This window comes from Poecilia reticulata, linkage group LG19, assembly GCF_000633615.1.
Source record: "Poecilia reticulata strain Guanapo linkage group LG19, Guppy_female_1.0+MT, whole genome shotgun sequence".
Lineage (NCBI taxonomy): Eukaryota > Metazoa > Chordata > Actinopteri > Cyprinodontiformes > Poeciliidae > Poecilia > Poecilia reticulata.
Window position 1 is genome coordinate 4,443,279 of NC_024349.1, and position 17,153 is coordinate 4,460,431.

The 17,153-nt window shown below is 39.8% G+C and overlaps 1 protein-coding gene across 2 annotated transcripts in view; it reads right to left on the reverse strand.

Annotated features, from left to right (window-relative positions):
- Positions 1–9,759: 9,759 nt before the first annotated feature.
- Positions 9,760–17,153, reverse strand: part of hipk2 (homeodomain interacting protein kinase 2) — a 93,873-nt gene continuing 86,479 nt past the window's right edge. For both annotated transcript variants that reach the window (XM_008436538.2, XM_008436537.2), the window contains exons 10-15: positions 15,668–15,798; positions 13,507–13,689; positions 12,486–12,806; positions 11,710–11,963; positions 11,465–11,625; positions 9,760–10,327 (exon numbers count right to left, since the gene is read on the reverse strand). In XM_008436538.2, the coding sequence (XP_008434760.1) occupies positions 9,863–10,327; positions 11,465–11,625; positions 11,710–11,963; positions 12,486–12,806; positions 13,507–13,689; positions 15,668–15,798 (1,515 nt within the window). In that variant the 3' untranslated portion in view covers positions 9,760–9,862. The remainder of the gene's footprint in view (positions 10,328–11,464; positions 11,626–11,709; positions 11,964–12,485; positions 12,807–13,506; positions 13,690–15,667; positions 15,799–17,153) is intronic.

Consider the following 17,153-nt stretch of genomic DNA (forward strand, 5'->3'; position numbering starts at 1 on the left):
CTCGCGTCCTGATTGGCTTAGCCCCGCCCCCTGGCAGTTCTGATTCGTCTCTTGCTAATCCAGCCCTATTCTGATTGGCTGACTCTCACATCGATCAGGTTTGTCTTTTAAATTAGGTTGGTCCTCCCGCACTGGCGTCTGCGGCTTCCACGGCAACGTTACTTCATGCAATGATGCATTAACATCTATGGGAGACATATTCGTGTCAGCTTTCTATCTGCTAAATTGGATTATCTTCCTTATGAGCCATTTAATGAGTCCTCCAGTTTTTATGCAGTCATATATTTAAACTTTAAACTCCTTTATGTTTAACTTTGAATTCAATCTCAAATTGAAGCTACATTAAAACGCAACGTTTACAAATAGTGTGGGTTAAAAAAAAAATTAAGAATGATTATTTATTTTGCTGTTTATTTCGTTAAACTGAGTCGCTCCAGAAAGCAGTGTCATACCATAATCCAAGGAGCGGTTTGCTTTCCAAAGCCTGTAGAACTTGCGCCCGAAAGGTTTTTCTACTTGTTAGTTTTCAATGAAATGGAGATAATCAACATAACCCCATCACGTCATTGTCATTTATTGCAAGTTAACATTTTGGTGCATGCTGACACCTAGTGGTAGCAGTTTCAGTAGGCCAGTGCTCAAACTGTTCGCACCCGAATCCAAAGTCACCAAGTTAAAAGCACTCAGGGTTCATGTTTTCTTTTTCAATTAAGAATGCAAAATAATTTTATTGTAATCGTTCATTTTTGTGATTTATTCATGCAATATGCGTAGGTCTTGAAAACTGACAGATTTTCCCTTAATAAAAGAAAGGTGTACGGGTTTCTAACGTTTTAGGTTGAATGCTTTCTATTTTGTTATGTTTAGAAAATGTTGCCATCATGTATGTATTCTGGTGATACATACATTCCCACCTACACATTGGTTTGTATTCATATTATCTAAATAGTTTAATTCACCTTTGTAAAAAGTTATCACATGCAGTTTCATAACAATGCTTGCACCTGTATTTTTTAACATATTAGGAAGGAAGACGCCATGTCTAATTTTAAGACGAAGCTTAAAACTTACCTTTTTGATGAAGTTTTATAGTTAAAACAGCAACATTTTCCCAGTTGGGTTGAGGTGTAGGGGTAGGAAGAAGTTGTCGATGGACCACTTTTCCTTACTTTCTTCTTCTATTACTCTCCAACTTGCATTGTTTTTCTGTTATTTCAACTGGTAGCATTACAGTTTCTCTTGTGTGGCGCTCTTTTTAGCCGTGAAACGTTCCTGGAGGGCCGCATCAGTTGAGATAATGCTGCCATTAACTAATTGTTCTCTCTCTCATGTTAACATTTTACTTTTCATGAGTGTAGAAAGTTCTCCTGGATCAGTAAATCAGTTTCTTTTTGTGTCTCTGCTCCGTTTTCTCAAAACTTGGAAAGCAACAGATTGTACTGGGCAAGGTTCTGGTTCTGCTGGAGGTTTCTTCCTGCTAAAGGGGAGTTTTTCCTCTCCACTGTCGCCACATGCATGCTCAGTATGAGTGATGGCTGTCAACGACAATCCAAGCGATTTTGCACTGTTGCTACATCAGGAGGAGTAAATGCTGTAAGTCAGTGACTCAAAGCAAAACATTTTAAACTAATTTGAATATTTTTTTCTTTCTGTAAAGTGCTTTGAGGCGACTTTTGTTGTGAATTGTTGCTATAGAAACAGACTGAACTGAATTGGACACAGAGCTACCTGAAGATAACACACCATGGAATAAAAAAGTGGACACTGTTGCCGTGACTTAACAGTTTAATGTAAATCCAAGACAAAGTGTGATTACATTTCTACACATATACAATATGCATATGTGAGCTTACAAATTCTCATTAACTCGATTCACCTCTGAGACCCAAAAAAATGATCAAAAGTAACAGTGAATAACAAGCTAGAACATAGTTCACCACAACGCGAGCCCCTTCTCATCCTACAGTTAGTAAGGAGGACAATTAAAATTACTATTCTCTTCTATCTGATGATGCCGTTTGTCTAATAAAAGTCCTCCTGTAAAATTTACAATTGTGTCATTAGTTTTTCAAAGCCTAATATAAATTCACTCATTTTTTCTACAACAAAAATGATTAAGAGAAGCACACAATATTCTAATGGAAAAACACAAGCGCTTAGTAGCATGTAGTCAACGTGTTAGGAGGTTTAAATAATCCTTTTTTTCTTATTGTCAATATTATATTTATTTTAAAACATTCTATAAAGCCAGTAAAATATCCATTCTCATAACATACTTGATAATATTAGGCTAAGGAACAGGGTATACATAAAACGCTACAATAACAGATTGAAATAATGAGACATCACTCCCCGATAAACAAAACTAATTAAGAAAAGACCATCAACAGAGATGTATACTAGGAAATACTGCAGCACACATTAGCTTCATTGACAAAGAATTAAATATCACAACATTGAGAAACCATACAGCAATAGACGCAAAAAAGGGGGTCAGGGTTTGATGCGCTCCTATTCTCTGTCCTTTAAATGTTAACTTATTATTTACCACTCATAGTTTCTAGGGAATATTTGAATCGGCCAATTTCTTCCTTCAGAAAAAAAATATTAAATGCATCAAAACAAAGAACTTTCATTACTTTCAGTCCACAGACACAACAAGCAGGTATTTTCCTAACTTTTTTAGATTAAAAAAACATCTGATAAAGATTACAAACACAAGTTTTATGCATAGATAAGAAAAATCTTATATATTAAATTACATTTTCTGTTGGAATCATTCATCTCTACTTCTATCAAAAAATCTGAAACATACATTTTTTTTTTATTTTTAAGTGTAGAAGTTCCCAGAAAACTAAATTAAATTCGGTACCGCTCTGATTTCTGACGTAAGCTGAATATTTTCCCAAAGAAATTTAAAAACAAACAAAAACAGCTTTTCAAATCTAACTCTAGCACATTCAAGTTACATGATTCCCCATAAAAAAAACAATAGATGGTATGTACAATAATTCTGTTATAAAATCAGGACCTAAGTTACTTCAAGTAAGCAGTTCTTTCTCTTTAGCAGGTTTTATACACAATAATTATAACTGGAGGTGTTGAAAAATTGAATCAGTGAATGAAGGCATCAAACCATGATCACCCAACCCTGAATTCCCCCGAGGAATAACCAGCGAAAGGAATAGATCCAATTAACAAAAGGGTTAAATAATAATAAAAACATGTTTCCGAAGGGGCTTTGAGAATGTTGTGTAACTACATTATGCATTTCTCCGTGACATGACGTATCTACCTGCACACCTGTCTTCATCTCCTTTGACCTTTGGGAAGCAGCTGCAGCTCCAGCCAGGTATTTCTACAGCGCAGGTGTTGCAGGTGTGTTTTTAACGAGCTGCGAGTCGTTTCAGGACGACTGCTGCGGCGCTGCGAGTAACACTGTCGGGAATGTTTGTCGGGATGAGCAACACCGTAAGCAGGACTGGAAGTTTGAGCGCTTTTCGACAGGAGGACGACAGAGAGATGGACACGCTGCCTTGTTTCAGTTTCCACTAATTAAAATATCCCCTTTAAAGCTTTGGAGGTATCGTTGGTTATTTGGAAGGCAGTAGTTAACATTAACGTTGCTATCTGGGAAGGCTGTACACACCTCAGCAACACCGAACATTTTTAAACGCTACTTAAGCACATTTTGGTAATTTTAAGGTCACTCTATCTACGATGGTGCTCACTTTTCTGACCCTCTTTTTCCTCAGTAATTCATAAAATGTTGGTTATGTGAAACAGAAACAGACAAACATATCATACAAATCAACTTCCACAGTGTTGTTTCATTTTGGAAAAATAAGAGCATTTATATCTCCTAATTATGATAATAGGCAACATTACATTGTTGGTTTTTAGTGGGGTTTTGATGGAAACCAGTTGTATAGTTATTGTGCCATGCATGGATCACAAATTAATAAAATAATCACCCACCGAAAGATCAAAAGCCATGACAGATGTGGTTGGGTCACATAATGTTACATTCGTTTTGTGCAGGTGACCATGATCTTTAAAGGTATACTTCATACAATTTGGGTTATTCATTTTTGCAGGTCAACTCTGAAACCTTTTAAAATTAGCTTTCCTACAACAACAACAAAGCTAACACATTAAAAACAGAAAACAACAATCAGGAGAGAAAAGGCATGATCGTTTCTGGTTTCATTTTAACAGGTAAAAAGTGTGGAAGAATTCAAAATAAAAACAGAAAAAGGATGTTTTGATACGGCGCTGTGAAAAAGTATTTACCCCTTTTATTCTGTTTTTGTTTTTTAATGTTTCAGATTATAAGAAATATCTTATTATCAAAGATAACCTGAGTAAATGCAAACAGAAGTTTTCAAAAGATGATTTGAAACATCATTTATTAAGGGAAAATGTAATTATTTGATGTTATGTTAATTGGAGGGTATTTTGTGCATGAAAATACAGTTTAAATGTAACTAACTCCCCTGTGAAAACTTAGACCTCTGACAATTTTGGAAAAATTCCACCAAAGTGGGCGGAGCTAAGGTACGCTGAGGGGCGTGGCCAAATGTGGGTATGAGTGGAGGGGTGTGGTCTCGACAGAAGAAGCTCTGTTGCCAACTTATCAACTTTGTCGCGATATTTGACGACTTTTCAGATGCCTCCAGCAACTTTTGTTCAAAACGCGACTAGCATCAAATCTAGCGACTTTCTTACAGACTTTCGACCATTAGCCCCTCCCACTTCCTACACACTGAAGTCTGTCTTAAACAGTCGTCATGTGGGAAACCGAGCTGCCACAGCATCTCAAGTTAACTTTAGTTTGGACTTTGGCCAGGCCACTCCAGCCAATCACAGGTTGATTTGCTGTTTTGGATCATCGTCCCGCTTTATAAATCTAATTAAACTGGGCTAACAAACACGGTTTTCTGCTAGAAAACAGAATTTATGGTTCCACGCTGCAAAAATAGAAGATCTTATAAAGTAATTTCTGTCTAGTTTCTACTGCAATTATCTCAGTACACTGGATATAAGACAAAACAAAATTGCAAAAAAAAATTTCACCAAGATATAGGAGCTTGTTTTAAGTAAATAATTCCTTAATATTGATGAAAAAGTATTAGTTTCATTGGCAGATTGTCTCACCAATTAGACATTTTTCCCATAAGTGGAACAATCTGCTTCCATGTTTTGTAAGCTAGTTTTGTGTTATTTCAAGTTGACTAAGATATTTGCACTAGAAGTAGAGCAAACATACTTTTTTTTATTTTTGGTAAATATAAGACCTTGAACTCTTCCTTAGAGACCATTTTGACATATTTTTCCCTACTTCTGTCAGTTGGGTTCTATTAAAATTATGTCTTATTCTGGTAATAATTACACAATGAGGTGGATAGAGAAATGAGCCAAAAAAAAATGATGACAGTTAATTCATGATTTATCGAGGCGGCCATGTTGGTTGGGACAGCTTTAAAGCTGTTCATGTTATCTTTTAAATATTTTAGTGTGTGGAGAGAAAAGGAGATATCTACAAAGGGGTAATTGCTTTATCATGGCGTCGTAGCTAAAAGCCCACAAAGAAACACCTGTGCTGTATGCATGTTAAATCCTCACACACATGGTTTTATAGAGTGAAATCCACACTTTATGAAGCGTTTGAAGTTATTGCCTGGATATTCTGGCAACGACGAGGAGGATTGCTTGTTCTGTGCTGTGCATGGTCGATCTCGTTAAAGTCTTTGGTGCCTCCATGCTGACGGGTGTGGACAGTAGTTGTGAAATTCCCTCAAAAACAGTGGAATGTTTCAGTAGTTTGATTCAGAAATCCTCCAAGTTATGCACGTGTGCTCAGACCTGAACAACCCAGAGGAAACGAAGGAGATGAAACAGAAAACAACAGAACAGAGACGCCTGATGTAACCAGCGACATACCATGTAATCACATCTTCAAGTACCTGGACCCGAGGCGTTAACAGGGAGCGGAAAGTACCAGGATGAAAGCTGACTCCAGAGGGCGGCTGGATTACCCAAAAGCAGGTTTCTGAAAGCGCCTCAGTGGATTACCATCAGCCTGCCCACTTCTCTACCCTCAGCAGTGTTGCAACACTTTACACAGGGGCACCCACCTTCACCCAGTACGAAACATCACTGTACACCAGGTTACAAAACCCAAATAAGCCCGACATATCATAAAAACACGCACACGCATTTTGATAAAACGTCCACAAGAATTATTGCAACAATCTCTAAAAAATAAACACAAGTACTACAGCCATGTAAAAGAAAATGAAGATAAGTTAAAAAGAGAGAAAAAAATCACTTCAAATGCAAGTACTATGGCATACCAAGGAGGAGGGCAGAAGGCTTTGACTAGACCACCAGCAGTTCTGATGTGCCCATGTTCATTCAATAGGGCAAATGGTTATTTGTACTATTGGCTAAATAAAATCAAGCAGCAAACACACAAAGCGGCAGCCCTATTGGTTCTCTAAGTGCTCAGGCATCCCCGCCCCGTCGGCATGGCGATATCCGTGGTGTACCTGGATCGAAGACAAATGGACAGCAGTGACGAAAACATCCATAAGGCGCCCCTTCCAGGTGCATGCGCGTCCCGTTTCCCGTCCGCTCTCTCCCTGCAGCGCCGCCGCTAACGCTGCGCTCGCATCATCAGAGCTCACAAACAATATGTCAGATACTTCGGAGCGCCGCCGGCAGGTGAGGCAGCGCCCGCCGCCGCCAGGTGAGGCAGCGCCCGCCGTGGCTCAGTGTAACTATCAACCTGCTCATTGCCAACTTGTAACCATTTTAAGTCCCTTTTAAGATGGAGAGTTCCCCCCGTTCCTGAACGGACCCTACGCTTCCAACCAGCCCCTTTCCTTCACCCCGCTCGGTTTCTCTTCCAAACATCCCTCTGTGCTCTGTCTGTTGAACTACCTCATGGCAACAATCACTTTCTGTCAGGCCCTTCTCTCAGACTAGCTCTTAACCTTGAAAAATACAGGTGCATCTCAATAAATTAGCATTTGTTGAAGAAAAGAGTGATTTATTTATGTTAAATGTAATAATTATGACTAATAAAAACTCCCAAAATCAAAAGAAAGATGGCTGACTCATTGACAGAGTCAGCCAATAAGAATATTGGTGGAAAGTTGAGTGGAAGGAAAAAAGACTGGTTAAAAACATAATCTTTTCAGATTATTGTTTAAAAGTAAATTTGAGATTTATTTGAAAATCAACAACACAGAGAGTCTGGAGGAAGATAGAATACACATTTTAGCTTTTTATAGGTTAGTTTAATTTTCTGACAGGACGTGTTCATGGCTACACTACAAATATCAGTTTAATGACTGTTATATTACTGTGCTAGATTGGCCACAGCTTTTCCTTCCACTGAATTTTCCATGATTAAGCTTGAAACAGCAAAATTTCTGCGCTATATTTTACCCTCTTTGTAGTGAATACTCATAGCAATTTCCTCCATGATTATGTATAAAGTTTCTTTCTTAAAAGTCAGATTTTTTGGTACAATATAGTTTTTTAAAAGATTCAATTTTGGGTTTTATTTGCTGCAAGCCATAATCATAATTAACAAAAAGAAATTACTGAAACACACCATTTTTTTTTAGGTTTTTCTTTTACATTTTGTCATAATCTAATTCATTGAGATGCACCAAAAACTATTGTGTCTCAAACTTTATCTCGTAACCTCAAAACAACTGAGCCTCCGAATCGTGATTCACGTTTTCTCGTGTGATTAGCAGAAAACAGCTACAGCTTCACTCTACATCTATCTTTTTATATTTACATGAATTTCCAGAGCGAACTGTAACATGACTTTATCTCTGACTTTGGTAAGTACCCCAGGCAAATTATCTCATGCACACACAATAATAGCAATAAACAAAAAAAAAACAGCTCAGCGTGATTTCTGCTTTGACATTAATCTTCATCATCTGCGGGACGCTGTGGTTGTGAAACAGCGAGGGCTGAGTGAGCCTACACCTGGAAGAAACCTACAAGTGTCCCGATTAAGATGTGAAACCGGGGAAAATGCGTCTCGCTAAGTTTAGCCGTAGTCTCTCGCGGCTTTCGGGACCCGAGCCGAGTAAACTGTGTCGGTAAATCTGTAAGGCACTACGAGGGAACGACGATCGACATCTAAAGACTTGAGGAGGATCCTGTGGAGATGAGCTACACACGCATGGCTGACAGTAGCACACAGACAATCACGTTGTACATGCCTATGTTATTATAACCACTTTGTGCAATCACATTGAAGAAGAAAAAATAACAAATAACTCTATTGGTATCAAGGGAATTAAAAAAAGAAATAAAAACAGGTGCATACTGCTACATTCTATACACGGGGCCCAGCTAAGACACCTAGATCAAACTGAAGGTGGAAAAAACAAAGGAAAAATATCTATAAATACACTAAAAGATTTGTTGTCTTCTGTTGGTTAGATTTCCAGTTCCCTCCTCTGCTGGAGGAGGCGGAGTGGGCGGAGTTTTCTCTCTTCGTTTTCACCCCACGCCTCCGCTGATTTGGAAATACTAAGACAGTTCAAGGCCATCAGTATTTTTTTTATCTTTGAAGAGCAGCAGGTTTCCGTATTTCACCAAGTCCCAAAGCTTTTGGGAATTCAAACTTCCAGTCAATATCGCCCCCCTGTTCAACAGTCCCAAACATATTTAGGCGGGGGACGGGAGAGGAGAAACAAATGAAATAAATCCTAAAACATCCGCTGTCCTCGAAACTTCCCCCATAAAACTAACGAGACGTTGCTTCTTTCGTAAAGGAAAGCAAAGGGAAGGGAAACAAAAGCGGAACTGGCCCTTTTCTGGGGGGAAAATGGTCAAAAGAAGAAAAACAGTCGCCATCTTTTTTCTCTTCTCCAGAGGATCTGAGTCACGTTTCCTTCTGTTCAGTCATTCCTTCTTCAAGTTACACATGACAGCTTCATGAGGGTTGCATGTTCCTCTGTCTCTGTTCATGTCTGAGGTCGAGGAGAGGATGGGATGGAGGATGAACACTGCAAAAGCACAAAATCTCACCAAGACTTTTGATCCGCTTACTGGTGCAAATATCTTAGAACTGAAATATGACAAAACTAACTTACATGTAAGTTTTCAGCAAAATATGGGAGCTTCATTTCTTAATTTTATTTAAAAAGTACTGATTATATGCAGTTATAGTAACCAGTAACATTTATTTTTTGTAAATTTTATTCTGACTTGAGTAAAATTTCTGGATACCCAGTGTTAGTAACTTCACTGAATGAATAACAACTAATAATTCACCAGGCAAATATTGGCAGTTTTTGTTAAAAATTCATAAGTTATGTACTGAAAGGAACTGATTTGGAAAAAATATTTCTTTTGCCTGTTTTTGTTACTTTTTAATAATTAGTTTTATGAATTATTTTAATTTTAGTCTTTAAAATACCTACAATTCCACATAACTTTATCGGTCTGATTTTGTAATTTTTAAATATTAATTGACTGATGTGGCTTTCTAAATACTTTTTTACTCTTACTTGAGTAATTTCTTGGACGGCTACTTTTTACTTTTACTTGAATTTAAATTTGTTGAAGCGGTGCTACTCTTACTTGAGTATTTTTACACTCTACCTACCAATAATCTCACATCTATAATATTAATTAATTACTGAAAAAGCTCCTATTTCTTGCTGAAAAGTTACTTGTAAGTTTTGTATTATTTCAAGGGTGCTGTATATTTGCATCAGAAACTAGACTAAAAACACGCAGCGAGGTTTTGTGTTTTTGCAGTGCAGGAAGCAGCATCGCTGGGTCGGGGGTCGGGCCCCTTCAGTGTCAGTCCGGCTCGTCTCTAGAGGTAAGGATACTGGTTGACCTTGGTGGGGCTCAGTGGGTATCCAGTGTAGACAGTGGAGGCGGGTGAGGCGCTGATGTAGGCCTGGTGGGCGAACTGGGCCTGGTACTGGGTGTGGTGCATTGTGGGCGACGGCAGCACGCGGTGGCTCACGCTGACCGGGACCTGGTGGACGATGCTGGGGGGGTAGCTCCCGTGCTGGACGGCGTGGCGCGCCGAGCCCTGCGACGCCACCAGGTGGGCCACGGTGCCGGTGGAGCCCAGGGCGGCGGGGGCCGTGTAGGTGTACAGGTGGGGTTGGCTGGGCAGGTGGGTGGCGGCCAGGTGCGGGTGGACGCCGCCCGTGTGGGAGGGGCTGTTGTGATGGAAGGAATACGGGGCTTGAGCTGCGATGTTGGGGGTGATGTAGGCCTGCTGCCGGCGGTGTCCTGCGTTTCGCTCGGCCACCATGTGCTGCTGAGCCTGAAAGAACAGACGAACCCACAGAGTTCAGTCCTATTATACTTCCTTCAACAGGTTAGGACAGAGCTATGGCCTATACAAAACATGCTCATTACATGTTTCACACAAAATCATTCTTAGATAATGAGATTTTAGTCTGATCATCTCTGAGCTCCATTACGAGCTGCTTTAGGGTGTCTGTCCCTCTAAATACAAATAAGCTGCTGCTGGCCACGCCTCATAACATTTACACTCGCACAGGAAAATAGCTGCAAAACGATGCACAGCTTTACAAACACAGATCTTTGAAAAGCAGAAGTGGAGCCTCCTGCACAAGAAAAAGAAAACAAAAACATGGCTGCAGCATGTAATTTCTGGATGGTAAGTAAACAACAAAACACTTGTCTTTGTACAGTGCATACAGCAGTAAAAGTAGCTGACCAAACATGCTGGAACTCTGCTAGGGTTGCTGGGTAACGGCGCAGTTATATTGGTGTTAAGTCAGGCAAAAAGCACTGAACTTTTCACATATTGAAGGTAGAATAATTTTTTTTATCTGCAGATGCATCATTTGCTACAAATAATCAAACGTTCACTAAGAGAATGTATATTTAATTATTTCATTTTAGGCAATAAATGTTTATTATATGTATTTTTTAACTGTATTATTTGTTTATTTGCATTTTTAATGCATTTCTAATTTTGTATAAAATATTAGAAATGAAAAATCTGCAGAGTGTGGAATTTTTTTTCTCTCCGATTGATCGTCAGAATAATTAAGAACGATAAAACTAACTGACCAAATGTTCTGGAGCTCTGCTTTGGTTGCTAGGTGACAGGCTGGGTTTTGCTGGGGTTGCTAGGTGACAGGTAGCGTCTGCTGATTTGAGACGTTACATTCGGAAAGTTTTTGAAACGGCTCATTTTCCAAACACCAAAAAACATGAACTTATTGCCAAAACAGCTGGGTGATTAATTTTTTTTTTAATTCGTATTTTTTTAAGTGTTTGGGCTGCTTTCAGAAACCAAAATAGAAGCCCAAAAATGAGCAAAGTGTGAATTTTCCATAATGTGTACCTTGTAAATATTGCCATGAGGGAGCATAATCAAAACAACATGGTATTGATCAGTTACATTGATTGTTTGCTGTTACTGTACCTGGCTGAGATTGAGTGGCTGCTGCTGAAGTGGGTGTGGTCCTGAGCGCTGCTGTCGATAGGCCACGCCCCCGGCCACGCCGCCTGGTATGTGATTATTGCCCAATGTCACTCCATTGGAGGATTTAAACTTGTAAGCTATATTCTGATGATTCAGTCCATCTGTTCAGTAGAAAAATAAATAAATCTGTTCACCTGCAAAGCAGCAACTTTTACCTTTATCTGAATTATTAAAGCGGCGTTTACCTGGCATCAGCCGCTCACATTCGCTGGGCACCTCACTGTTCTGCGTCTTGAGCGGAGGGATGATGATTGTGCGAGGGTTCCCATTGTTGTAGTTGTCCAGGATGGTGGTTTTCGTGTCGTAGCTGTTGTTGTTGTTGTGGTTGTGGGGTCTGGACTCCAGGCTGTAGGGGCTGTTGTGGCTGGAGCAGTCTGACTCTGGGGAATCATGGACCGTCACACAGCTGATGACGTTCTTTCTGTGCTTGGAAGATGAGCTGCAGAAAACAGACAGAGTTAGGAGGAATGTTTAACATATTTCGATTCTCAATTTGTTCCCAGTCTTTGAAATAGGAAAGAAAGAGAGCAGGCGACCTTTCATATTGCTCCGAGTTGCTATGAACTTTTAATTATTTTGGCTAATTTTAGTTTATGACACGTCACGATACAATCCATTTTACTGATGGTTCTCCTTGTGTGTGGTTTTTAATTTCTGTTATAAATGTTGTTTTTATTTGTTGCATCTTATTTTGGATATTTTAAACATCTTCTAATTCCAGTGTTATGGGTTCTTTACTAAATTAAAGTTTATTGGTGTTTAAGAGGGACATAATCAACATATTACTTGAAAATGGTCTCAAAACAATAACATTATTGTTTATCACAATAATTACTGAGAGAATTTAATGTCCAACAAAATTTGTAAAAAAAAAAAAAATTATAATAATTTAACCCTAAAATCTTATCGGTTTTCTTAATTATGTTGCAGTTTCCCGCTGAAGAAAAAAACCCGGACCGACCCGTTGTTCTGCTTCTGGTCGTCGTCCTCTGAGTCGCTGCTGATGGTGATGATGCTGACGGCGGGGCTGGGCGTGTCGGGGATGATGATGGTCTGTCTGGGGACATGGTGCTGGTGCTGATGGTCGCGGGTGGTGCTGGAAGCCTGCTCTGCTTCGTTGGCGCCCCACCCTCCTCCAGCGCAGCCCTGCGCCGGTGGGCAGTGGGACGCCGACCCGTTCTGTAGCACGGCGCAGCGGGGGGGCGTGTTCTCCTTCACCCGCTTGGATCGCTGCGGCGACAGCACCATCTGGGAGGACGACACCTCGTAGGTCGACACGTTCCTTGGAAAAACAGGGGTGGAGGCGAGAGATCAGGCCACTGAGGCTGAAGATTCAGGAGCATTAAAGGGGCAGTACTATGTACTTAGTGCCATTTTATAGAACATTCAAGTAACAGTGTTATCGTCAGCTGTTTTAAAAATTCTAAATATAACAAAAATGACTTAAAAGGAATTATATTTCATAATTTAAAACCTTGAAATTGAGTCTCTGTCTCTTTAGAAACGTCTGCTCTTTCTGAAACTCCGCCTTTAGGAAGTCATCACAACATGGCTCCTCGATCAACCCTTTAACTATTAGCATTGATCTGAGAAGTAGCTCCTCCGATGAGCTCAGCAGATGCCCCGTTTCTACCAGGTGTTTGCTAATTGCTGCTGGCTAGTCTGAAGGAGCAGTGTGGGGTAGTTCGAGGGGCCTCCGTGAGGCAGAAGCTCATAGTTTGGAAGCTGCAGCTGTGAGGAGGAGCTACGTCTCAAAGGCGGGGCTAGGTCCAGCCAGGCGTTATGCACAGCTGAATGGTTGCCATGGAGATTAAAGGATTCCTCAAACATGCATGAAAACATCAAGGCAAAAATCCAGGTATGTTTTTAATGAGGGAATAACATCATAACAGGATGTAAAGCTAAACAAATTGATATTACATAATACTGCCCCTTTATCCCTATAAATTCCTTTAGAAATACCTCATCAGTAGTTTGCATACCTGGTCGACATCTGGTGCTGTTTGGTCTTTTTGGAAGAGGAGTTGTTATTGGTGGATGACTGCCTCATGACATGAGCCACGCCCACGTTGAGAGTCTGGTTTGATGGGAGCGTGACATGACCAGCCAGCAAGGCTGGCTGCTGCATGATGGGATTATAATGGCTCCCATGAGGATGGGAATTCCTGCAGAATGACACAAATGATGCACATTCATCTCAATCAACTAGAATACTATTTGAAAGTTGTTTCATTTTAAGTAGCGAAACAAACAAACATACATACATTAATTCCACATCATTAGTGGTAGGTACACTTTTGCTAATCTGTAAATGCACAAATAGTGGAGCTACACTTTAGCTTAGCGCTTTGTGCTAACATGTGGCTTCCCCTAAATTAATTTTTCTGGATAAATTCATCCTAAAGCACTAATTTACTTGACTGTATTGTAAGCTTCCACTTGAGTAAAGTTTGATATCTGTTGAAGTTCTGGTTAATGACCATTAAGAGCTAACAAGAAAGATTTGCTGTTGTGTGTTGTTGGCGCTAACGTTAGCTAACTCATTAGCTAACTCATTAGCTATGTTGAGGTCTTGTTTACAAGATGAGCTCACAGTTGCAGCTCATGTCATGGATCCATCTGTGACTACCAAATTTTTTCCTTCCACTAATCCTTCCATTAATACACTTCTTTCTAAGAATGATTGTCTGTGGCTTACATGCCTTGTTTTCTTTTATTTCAGATTTTTTATTTGATGTAATGTAATCTTTTGGTTTTCTTAAGCTGTAAACCATAATTGTTAAACTTACCAAATGAAATCTATACGAGTTAAAAAAAATTTAACTGAATTGATAAAATATATTTACATTTTCAATTATATTTTATTTTATTCAGGAGCAGAAAAAGTATCAGATAGATCTGCAAAAATAATGATACAAATCAGTAAACATTGGCAGGAACACAGTATTTCACAGTGAAGCCAGTAGGTGGCAGCGGGTCTCTTTTCTGAAGAGGCTAAAAAACGAGAGGAGAGCAGAGAGGGAGGGCAGAGGAGCTGACACCAGCAGCTGTGGAGCGATAGCTCTGCAGAGGAAGTGCGACACTTTCCCGATCTTCTCTCTGAGGACTACAGAGCTGCGACTGGACAGGAGGGGAAGGAGTGGCAGGGCGGGGGCTGACTTCCCACAGACGGGCAGCCCTGAATGGATCCAATCGCCCCGGCAACCTCCCATGCATGCACATTATATATCTGTACGTATATGTCCCTCTATCCTGCTTCCATCTAGCCTCCCATTCATCAATTAACTTCAGTGACAGGCTGCACTCTGCCTGGCGTCTCTATGTAGATACAGCATATCCTCCATTTCTCTGAGGTCAACCAGCACATGATCTCATCTGAAGATTAAGTTACTAAAGAAGCAAAGATTCCTGAGTTAATGCATCAGTTTGGAAATAAAAAACAACACAAATGTACTAAAGAAAGACAGTTTCAATCCACATATTATATCGTTCATTAAGATTATTAATAATGTCTTGTGGTAGTATTGTACATCCTGCAGCAGAGACAACGTAAACTGAAATACAGCAACATTTTATGATTTCAATTCTCCTTCTCACACAACCTGCACACAAAACACTAATTCAACAAAAAAAGTCCCCAATTTAAAAAACATTGTTTAATGTATGAAATACAATCCGACCTTTATTTCTGTTACACAGATCAATAAGTAATTGAGCCATTAGGAATAATAAATATTAAGTAAATTGAAACAAACCAAGCAAATTGTGTTAATTACATGCTTAAACATAATTTACAAAGAAAGTAACAAAAAATCTCTTAAACATATAAATTATTTTGGTTTTATGAACTGGCCTAAAACAGGAACAGTTTATTCTCATTTAACTTTAGTCAGAGAAGAAAAAAATGTGTGTCTTTTCATTAGGTGTATAATAAAATCTGGTTTCAACTGTAAATAACGCTTTACAAAATTAGTTTTTTAATTAAATGTCAGTGTATTATAAAACACTGCAGTTGGAAAATCAAGAATGTTCAAGGACTTTAGACGGATATCAAGAACTTTCCAAACCTTGAGGACGCCTCATTGAAATTCAAGCATTTTCAAACCCCTGCATGAACCGTGTAGAAACTACTGAAATGTTTACCTCCAGTTGGCGAGAGTCTGTGTGCTGCCCATGGAGTCTGGGATGACGGCGGCGTGCTGGACGGAGGTGTGGGTGAGCTGCTGCCACGCTGGAGGCAGCAGGATCTGCTGGGTGCCGCTGGGCCAGGCCTGCTGCAGAGACAGAACCCGGGTCAGACCGACGGTTTAAAGGTCACAACAAGGAGACAGAAAACTGAAAGCTGGCCAGGTAATATACAAAGTAACTAAAAAATTCAATGTATTTTACTGGCATTTGAAGTAATGCTAACACATAGCAATGCACAATGTTTTACAGTAAACTAATTCTAGCATTAAACATGTCTTATTACTGGGCATTCAATGCAAATACACACAGCGTATTTATTTTACACATAGGTTTGAATATGAAGTGAAGGCCTAATTATTCCACTGCCAGAAACAAACTGTTTGTCAGAGGTGATGGAAAGAGGGATGGAGATAAATCCAGATCAATCCGAGAGGAAAACCTGTGAGAGGTTGCTGGACCACCATCCTAAATATAGAGCCAGAGATGATATGGGATGGCTTCCATCCTAGAATGGCCTAGTCAAAGTCCTGACATCAATACAATAAAGAATCTGGGACAAAACCTGGAAACTTAAGTTCACAGATGCTCTCCTCCAATCTATAAGAAGGAAATCTAAAATTATGTGAAGTGTCGCCTGAACAGCAACAGGCAGGAGCAAAAATCTGACCATTTTTGTTTTTTATGTTGGTATTTAAATATTTTAAATAATGTAGCATGAGAAAATGGTGGTTTCTTTTCAAAAAGCACAAGTGGTAACATTAAACTCCAACTAGAGTAGCTAGAGGGAAAATATCTGATAAAGTTTGTCAATGTGAGGGAAACATCCATCAAGAAGAGAGCGCAGGGCCGGACCTAATAAAGACACCTCAGATCCTTTTTTTGAGTGCGTGTGTGTGTCTGGGGTGCGAACATGAGCAGCTGAGTGTGTGATGCTTGCCTGTGATTATGTGTGTGATGTGTGTCAAATCAACCAGCGCTCTAATTAGATTCCTACCTCTCTTCAGGTTGCTCTGAAAGAGTCTTCTTTGAATTTCTTATGCAGAAGCAGAGACCTATCAGGCGTAATCTGCCTGCAGATGTGCCATGTGTGTCTGAACACGCCTGTGTGTGTGTGTGTGTGTGTGTGTGTGTGTGTGTGTGTGTGTGTGTGTGTGNTGTGTGTGTGTGTGTGTGTGTGTGTGTGTGTGTGTGTGTGTGTGTGTGTGTGTGTGCGTGTGTGTGTGTGTGTGTGTGTGTGTGTAGCCCTAGCAGTTTAATGCAGCTCTATTGATTAGCACTTTAATGTCATGGCTAATGAATTGTTCCTTTAATAGCGTTTATGCATCTATTTACAACACCATCAGTATGTGTTGCAGAAATGTCTTCAGAGCTTTTTCTGCTTTGTGGTCACAGCTACATGCTTCAGATCAACTACTTTCACTTTAAGACAACCTAAGTAAAC